The sequence below is a fragment of the Ruditapes philippinarum genome, unplaced genomic scaffold (genome assembly GCF_026571515.1).
Source record: "Ruditapes philippinarum isolate M1 unplaced genomic scaffold, ASM2657151v2 ctg2034_1_1_1_1, whole genome shotgun sequence".
Classification (NCBI taxonomy): domain Eukaryota; kingdom Metazoa; phylum Mollusca; class Bivalvia; order Venerida; family Veneridae; genus Ruditapes; species Ruditapes philippinarum.
Genome location: NW_026857441.1, coordinates 57,193 through 66,488, shown reverse-complemented (window position 1 = coordinate 66,488; position 9,296 = coordinate 57,193). Strand labels below are relative to the sequence as shown.

The following is a 9,296-nucleotide window of genomic DNA, read 5'->3' as shown; positions in this document are numbered from 1 at the left end:
ACTTTCCTTAGCAATTATTGACTTCCATAGCAACTATTGACTTTCCCTAGCAACCTTGAATACTTGTTTACTATCTAGGCCAGGTAAGTCTGCTTAAAAATTTAGCAAATTTACAGAACTCATATTGCCCCCTTTTCTATGTTATTTCATTGAACTCACCGGCACTGAGAAAAGTGGAGTGAACTGTCCACGGACAGGTCTTGTTTATGAAAAAACAATCACTGGCAACATGAGAGCATAAATTCTGCAAATTAGCCAATACAATAAATAATTATACATGTAGTATTTTGTTTTTTTAACAAACAAGAAAATTAAACAGAATTGATGCCATCCATAGATGTGCAAATCATGGCTAAGACTGAAACTAGTGTATGTATGAGGTTGTTATTTTTTCCAGTTGAAAGCTAATTGATAGTTACAAAGCCATCTAAGGTTTTAGTTAAAGACAACAAGTAAGAATGCAACAAATAATAGTCGGATAGTGCAGCATATTGCATATGCTGCAATAATGCATAAAAAATGACATATACATGTAAATTTAATGAAAAAAAAGACTAGCAGCAATAACGACTATTTCAGAACTGATTTAAATACAAGTTTTAAACTGTGTACGTATTCATCTACAATATTTTATTTTGACAAAAAAGGGATGGAGCGAAAATTACGAGTACGAATAAAAGAAATTGTGCATGCTGGGTCGAAGCCGGGTACAAGTAAAGGTGAAACTGTGAAAGATGTTGATAAACAAACTGACTGTTTTCAGGCCGGTTTTTGGAGCAATAAGAGCGATGACAGCATCATCAAATGATGGCAGCAGTATGAAATTATTATAAGTTTTCTATTTTATACTGAAATGTTATTGTATTCCCGGCATTTTTCGAGAAATCGAACATTTAATTTACAATAGTTGTAAAGTGAAAGTAGAAATATTAAAAGTTGGTTGATTTAGAACAATTCTGAGGGTGTCACAGTTATAAATATATTTCATTGTTTGTATGTTCACTTAAATTGTTGTAATAAAAAGGGTGTCGTGACTGTAAATATAGACGAGTTCTATTCTATCTGTTGAGGATGTCTGAAAACTATCCTTCTTCAACGATTTCCCTAATTTTGGTCAGACTAATCTATATTAATTACACACTGTAACATTAGTCATTTGAGCCGTGCCATGACAAAAACCAACATAATGGGTTTTCGACCATGGATCCAGACCAGCCTGTGCATCCGGGCAGTCTGATCAGGATCCATGCTGTTCGCTATAAGTTTCTTTACGTGTTATAGGGTTTGTAAGCGAATAGTCCAACTAATTGTACTGCGCGACGAGATATTGTGCTATTTTCGTGTCTGGGCAATATCTCGCCTCTAAAGCGAGATTCTGCCCTAGAACGAAAATATCTCAGAATCAAGCTTTGGCACGTCAATATATTTTGACTAGTAAGCGAACAGCATGTACAGATCCTGATCAGACTGCGGGGAGGCGCAGGCTGGTCTGGATCCATGCTGGTCGCAAAACCACTATGTTGGTTTTGTCATGGCGCGGCTCAGTTGCCTTTCCTTTAGTAAGTTTCTTTTTTTCTTTTACATAGCTGGCACATTGTTGAAAGAAATGCTGAGATGAGTGTAAAAGGCATTGTCAAATTGAACACCAGAAAATCTGTCCTTATTTTCCTTTAAATCTATATCAACATGTTGTCCATATCAAGTTGAAAATGGATCAAGCTAAATAATGGACAGATCTCAAGCGTTACGACCACACCAGACCTCAAATTTCCATAGACTAGAACTCAGAACTATAGATACTATATAGGTCATCCATTTTCGAAAAGATTCAACATGGTCTAGTTGGTATCCTAATCAAAGAATACCTGACAACCAATGGCCAATGCATCACGCAGTGTCCATTCACAGAGCTAGCTTAAGATTATTTACAGACTCTTCAGACTGTTGTAAAATTTCTTTACCAGGACAGTATACAATTGAAAGTAAATTGGAACCCATTTTCTTTCCCTCTGTAGGCTGTCAAAACAGAGTAATGTAGGGACTGTTACTGTTATCCATTGTTCTATGTTTAAACTCAAAATTGATCAGCAATAAAGGAATGAATGTATACATGCTCATTTTTTATTCTTCAGACAACATTTTGATACAAAAATGTGAAAGAATTATGAGAATTACTATAAATCGACCAGAGAAGAGAAATGCTGTTAATCCTGAAACTGCTACAGAATTGTTTCAGGCTTTCAAAAACTTTGAGGAAGACGAAGATTCCCTGGTAGCAATTTTACATGGAACAGGTAAATGAATGTTTAACAGCCTTCAAGGCAATTTTACATGGAATAGATTGAAAGAATCCTTAGTGGTGATATAAGGTAAGGATGAATTCATAAAGAATCTCCAATGGTAATTTTTTTATGAAACAGGTGTGAAAGGGATGAATTCATAAAGAATCTCCAATGGTAATTTTTTTATGAAACAGGTGTGAAAAAACTAAGTAGCAATTTGAAATGGAGTAGATAAATACATAAAGAATTTTTGGTGGTCATTTTAACCTGCTTCTGTCTATATCATCAGCTGGCTTACATTTCATAATAAACAAAGCCTGGTCATATTATCTGTAAATAAGCTTCATACCAAACTTCTAAAACTGTGATTAGTTTATTTAAGGGAAATTCTAACACGACCCGCATTTTTCCCTATTGAACATAGAAGAACAGAAAGTGTGTGTTATTATGCAACAGATGCACAGTTTGACGTTCTATATTTAGAGATGTGACGTAATCATTATACACATGACGTAACCACTAAAAATCCGACGCGCTGAAAATAAGTACGGAACAAATCAGGCGCAATTTTGCTTAACTATCAAGTACGGCAACATTTATTTGTTGATGTCGTGTTAGAATCGAAATAATATATCCAAATCAGTGATTTTATCGCTTGATAACATCACTGTTTGTCGTTCGGATGCGCATCATTTTATCACTCTGGCTACGCCCTCGTGATATAATTCCTCGCATCAGAACTCCAAACAGTGATGTTATTGAGCGATAAAATCACTGTTTGGGATATATTATTTCTTAAATAAAGTTTATAGAAGCTGTGTAGATAGATAGTGAAAAATTAAAATTCGTGATTAGCCAATGAAAATCAATGTTACAAACACAGTATTCCATCAATATTTGTATTGTATCATTGTATTGCAGGTGGCAATTTCTGTGCAGGATATGACTTGACATCTCTAGCAAATACTGAAACAGTGCCATCATTTGAAGAACCATTAGTTAATAGTCAGGGTCCAATGGTTTGTACCATTCAATATTAAAATTGTAAAAGTAAGCTTATAAAGCTGTTTGTCATGTACAGCATTGATCATTATTATCAGCAAAGCTCAAGTGGTTTGTTATACAAGTATTTAATAGTATTAACAGCCATGTTCAATTTCTTTATGTTCAATATTGTTAACAAACCAGGCTTCAAAGGTATTGTCGACAGTCAGGTTTATGTCTAATATTGTAAACAACCTGGCTCCAATGGTATTCTATATTTAACATTTTTAACAGCCAGACTCTAATGGTTAATGATTAATATTGTAAATAACCTGGTTCCAATGGTTTGTCATGTTTAACATTTTTAACAGCCAGACTCCAATGGTTTGTTGTATTTAATGGTTTGTTACAGTGATGTACACATGTAGTATTCAAAGCCATCATTAATGCCTGGCATTTAATACTAAAGAAAGTTCAACCAAACTATGCTCTTGTAAGAGGTTTTTTTGTATATTTTTCAGGGACCATCAAGGATGTGTTTTAGCAAGCCAGTTATTGCATGTATTGAAGGTTATGCTGTAGCGGGTGGCCTTGAACTTGCCTTAATGTGTGACCTTCGTGTTGTGGACGAGTCAGCAGTACTAGGGGTATTCTGTAGACGGTTTGGTATGTGGATCTATTTGATGTACTTTTTCTTAGTCTTGTTATCATCAACGCTTGTTAGTTGTGTAAAGTTGAAGGTCATCAGCTTGACCTTTGACTGGTTCCTGTCAGTTTTAGTGGTGTATGGTTATAGGTCATCAGCTTGACCTTTGACTGGTACCTATCAAATCCTCTTCACAATGATACCAGATGGGTTTGAATGACATCAATGTCTATGATGTACTAGTAAAGTATCTCTTTAAAATTTGGCATTTGTTCGAAATTAAAGAAGCTGAAGTCCAATACACATATATTCAACCATGCACATGACAAATATTATTTAATCAACACAAAATTTTTACTGAAGTTACAAACATTACATAATATTTGAAATGTATGGTCAGCCTTGTTCAGCCAAGGTAGCAGGCTGTCAATTGAAATCAGAACACCATCTTTGTTATAGTTATTATATGATGTTGTTGACTTGTCACATTTACAGTTACATGGGCATCATACAAACATAGTGTTATGAACAAAATTAGGAGATGGTGCCAGAGTGATTAATGATGCTTCGTTACTTAAGATCACACACCATTTACACACCTTTTACATTATTTGGTTTGAATTCCAGTAGGAATACTGGAAAATATACTCGTGTATATGGGGGCAACTGATGTCTTCCTTCACCAGAAAGTCAACAAATGGCCTTGACAATGTCAATGTGACAAAAAAACATTTATGAAAAACAAGAATAATGAAAAGAAAATAATGACAGTTTTAGTATTTTAATGTCTTTACATTTTTTTACTATAGAGAAAAATCAATTTGACATATTGTTATTAAGGTGGTCTGACTGCAATGATTTCTCGCCAAAACATTTCTAACATCGGCCAATATTGTAATAAATCAGTCATTTCCAGAACGTTATTTCTCTTTGGTATTCAATAATTTTTAACCATAAGTAACTGGAATTTAGAACATAGTGATAAAGGATGAGTGATTGTAAATACATTTAATGCCCAAGATTTTGAAAAAATAACTAATTTGCTACGGTATTGGCCGATGTATGAACTTTTAACATAATTTCAGGTGTACCGTTGTTGGATGGTGGTACTGTGAGATTACAGAAGTTAATTGGTCTCTCTAGAGCTATGGATCTTATATTGACAGGTAAAATTCTCAACTCTTACATTATTAATGGATATAAGTATTCATTCCCTTCTCTTATACCATCTTAGGAAATATATTACCACACCTTTTCATTCCTATTGCTATATATAGATATGTTTCCCTATTTAAAAAAATATAGCTAAATAGATAATATGTCTTCAATTTTGTTTATCCTCAATATCAAATTTTGTGTGTGTAATCTTTGGTATAGATTAATTATAGATAAATCTATGGTTTTAATTGATTATAATTATGTAGTCAATTTTGTGTAATCTATGGTATTATATATTGATTATATGTCATTAATTTTGTGTAATCTATGGTAAATATTGATAATATGTCATTAATTTTGTGTAATCTATGGTATATATTGATTATATGTCATTAATTTTGTGTAATCTATGGTATAAATTAATTATATGTCATCAATTTTGTGTAATGTATGGTATCAATTGACTATATGTCATCAATTTTGTGTAATGTATGGTATCAATTGACTATATGTCATCAATTTTGTGTAATGTATGGTATCAATTGACTATATGTCATCAATTTTGTATAATGTATGGTATCAATTGACTATATGTCATCAATTTTGTGTCACTTAAGTGTAAATTGATTATATGTCAACAAACTTGTGTAATTTATTGCATCAATTGCTAGCATATCAGCAGCATTTCATGTATTCACATTAGTTTTGTTGGCTCTCTTTGAATTTTGTATTACTATCATGATATTCAGTCTATTTATTGTATAATTATATATTCAATCAGTCAAAATAAGTGTATACTGATGGATACAGGAGAAGTATGATTGAAAAATTATTAAAATATCGATCTATTTATAGGTAGAAGTGTGTCTGCACAGGAGGCAGGTGAAATGGGTCTAGCCAATGTGGTAGCAAAGACTGGATCAGGTTACATAAACAATTTTTTTCTCCAAACTTTATCTTTCTTAAATCATTTTTATTGAACAATTTAATTACCAAACAATCTTCATGTAGTATTATTTAAAACAATTTGATAATGTTGAAATGTATGATCTCACTCCATGCTGATTAAATCATTGAGAGATTTTTTGTTTAAAAATATAAGATTTAAAAAATATTATCAGAAATGTTTAATATGTAGCATGGAAACATGATTTGTAGGCGTAAGCTCAAACGACTGTTCCAAGACAAAAAGGTATTGCAAAACGTTTAATTCTAGAAAACACTATTTCGCATTTGCAAAAAAGGTTTATCATTGGAAATGACTTAAGCAAGGTCATTGATCTGAGGTTTATCAGTGGCTATGACTTTAGCCAGGTCATTATGTTTAGGTTTATCAGTGTCAATGACTTAAACAGGTTCTTTGTATAGGGTTTATCAGTGGCAATGACTTTAGCAGGGTCAGTATGTTAAGGTTTATCAATGGCAATGACTTTAGTGTATTGATTGTTTTTTAGTTTTATCAGTGGCAATGACTTAAGCAGATTCATTGTTTTTAATTGTTCATCTATGGTAACAAAGTAAGCATATTCATTTGTTTTAGGTTTATCACTGGCAATGAATTACTAGTAAGCATGTTTATTTCTTTTAGGTTTATCAGTGGCTGTTACTTTATCAGACTCATTATGTTTAGGTTTATCAGTGGCAACAAATTAAGTACAATGTATGTTCATTTCTTTTAGGTTTATCAGTGGCAATGAATTTAGCAGGTTCATTGTTGAAGTATCCTCAGCGCTGCATGAATGCAGATAGACAATCAGCATATTATGCTGCCTACAACGCAAGTTCACAACAAGATGCTCTAAAATATGAATTTGAAAATGGAGTAAAAGTGCTTGCTGAAGAATCTATACCAGGTATGATAGGTTATAGTGTAAATGTTTTAAATGATTAAGAATTGTTATTATGTTCCCTTCATTTTGTAAAAGCAATGAAAACTGACAAACTGTGATTACCCACCCAAGAAGAAAAAAATCGTGTTCCCTTCATTTAGAAAGTATGTCATTATCTTTAAAATAACATAAACGTAATTTCTTCCTTAAGTTATGTTTGAGCCTTAAATATCTGAGGCAAAATTTTGAAAGTCAATTCCATATTTGTATGGGTTGTAGTAGGGAATTGGACAACCTTGCACTGGTAGGGGACTGCTGCATTGTCAGTGACAAGCTGGTGTATTTTGTTATATAATATATTTAGCAGAGATTTAGATTACAGGGGGATAAGAAGATCTAAAAATAGAAAAAAATTCCCATCCAGACCCATAATCCCTTGTGCTAGATTCATTGGCCCGTGGAGTTGATCATTTTCTGCCATTTTGTTTTATGTAAAAATCCCTAATGCAGATTTATATTTAAGTGTATGATGTCATAGCGTCCTCTCCATTTGAATACATGTACATGTATGGATCTGTAGATTTAGATACTTGTACATGTATTGATACGTGTATGTGTATGAATTAGATTTAAATAGATTCCGAAATTTAGGGACCGTTCAATTATTTTGATTAGATTTTGTCAGTATTTTAGTTAAAGGCAAATAATTTCTTAGAAATCCATCAATTGTTAATTCTTTAGAAATGTCAAACATTTGTTACATAATATTTTAATAATGGATTTAGAGCATATTAGATGTTTAATAACTGAAGAAATTTGCGTTGAATGTGCAGTAATGTGTCGGAAAGGTAGCAAAATGTAAACAAAGTAGTATTTTGACTTCCATACAAAATACTCATACAATATGCTTATATCTATTGTCAACAGAGCGAAAAAAGTAAATGATAATTCATCTATGTGGCAAATGAGTATTCTTTTGGAAACTGTAACAAAATATTAAATATATAAAGTCTTTCGAGAATTAAAAATGATAGCATTTCTCTGGCATAATGGGCCTTTAATTAAGTTTATATTTGATTGTTTTATTTTTATTTTCAGGTGCCAAAAGGTTCACAGAAGGGATAGGAAAACACGGGTCTTTCAAATTGTATAAACCAACTAAACCTAAGTTGTGATATCAAGTATAATAAGATATCTAAGCTTATTTTTAAAATGTCATGCTTTTAATGTTCAAATAAAATTAATAAATTTTATTCATGCTTTGTAACTGATTTTGATTCTTTTCAAAATGGGCCAGTGGTATATATATATAGAGTTGTTTATTGTCCCTCCTTCATTCCTTCCTGTCAACCTTCACTCCATCCAAGAATGACCGTTAGTTTCTTGTAGTACCTCCATTTATTGACTGCTTATCTCACATGTCTGGACACATGGAGTATTTCACTGTATTTGGATATTCTACAACCGGTTCATCGGGTCAATACTTGGGTGAAAAAGACTCCAGGTAACAAAGGCTTAAAAATAAGGTTTTTATGTTTAATATCCTGTTTGTAAAGTTAGTAAGGCTACAATGTATGTATTTAAGGTAGACCATGGGTAATGCATTACCTCCACTTTGAAGAGTATTCAAATAGGCTAGAATCGCTTGTAAACTACATTGAAATTGAGGGGCGTGGGTTCAAACCCCAGAAGGGGCAACTTTTTTTTCTTTCTTTTTAGCTCGACTTTTTTTTTTTTTGAAAAAAAAAGTAGAGGTATTGTTATAGTCAGGTCGGCGTTGCCGTTGCCGTTGCCGTCTCCGTTGCCATTGCCGTTGCCGTTGCCGTCCGAAAACTTGTACCTGGATCATAACTTTTTTATTTCTTGGTGTATTGTCTTCATACTTGGCCACAACAACCCTTGGGACAAGACCTTTCAGTAGACCACACTAACCTTGACCTTCATCCATAAATGACCTTGACCTTCAAGGTTAAAAGTCCAATGTTTGCTTGTTCATGCTGTTATTGGCTGTTACTTTGTTATTTTTGAATGGATTGTCTTCAAACTTGAACATAATAATCTTCAAGGATATCCCTTAAAAATAACCAGTCAGACCTTGACATTCACTCATCAATGACCTTGACTTTGAAGGTCAAATTAGTGAAATTTTCATTTTTTTGGCTATTATTGGCTGTAACTTTGTTATTTTTGAATGGATTGTCTTCAAACTTGAACATAATAATCTTCAAAGATAACTGTTAAAAATATACCGAAAGACCTTGACCTTCACTCATTAATGACATTGCCTTTGAAGGTCAAATTATTGAAATTTTCATTGTTTTGGCAGTAACTGACTGTAACTTTGCTATTTTTGAAGGGATAAACTTCATATTATAACAGAACATTCTTAAGGACCAG

The 9,296-nt window shown here is 32.7% G+C and overlaps 1 protein-coding gene across 1 annotated transcript; it reads left to right on the top strand.

Moving 5' to 3' along the window:
- Window positions 1-658: 658 nt before the first annotated feature.
- Window positions 659-8,153, top strand: LOC132749764 (enoyl-CoA hydratase EchA19-like). The gene is made up of 8 exons (XM_060739659.1): window positions 659-816; window positions 2,133-2,294; window positions 3,204-3,301; window positions 3,788-3,932; window positions 4,998-5,078; window positions 5,926-5,994; window positions 6,750-6,923; window positions 7,998-8,153. The coding sequence occupies exons 1-8, from the start codon at window positions 735-737 to the stop codon at window positions 8,072-8,074; spliced, it is 888 nt and encodes a 295-aa protein (XP_060595642.1). The 5' UTR covers window positions 659-734; the 3' UTR covers window positions 8,075-8,153.
- The last annotated feature ends 1,143 nt before the right edge of the window (window positions 8,154-9,296 follow it).

Bases quoted from the DNA above. Each gene is read 5' to 3' on its own strand.
- LOC132749764 (XM_060739659.1), top strand. From the start codon at position 735: ATGTTGATAAACAAACTGACTGTTTTCAGGCCGGTTTTTGGAGCAATA. The intron at 817-2,132 runs GTATGAAATTAT...TTTATTCTTCAG, and splicing joins ATCATCAAATGATGGCAGCA to ACAACATTTTGATACAAAAA. The intron at 3,933-4,997 runs GTATGTGGATCT...ACATAATTTCAG, and splicing joins GGTATTCTGTAGACGGTTTG to GTGTACCGTTGTTGGATGGT.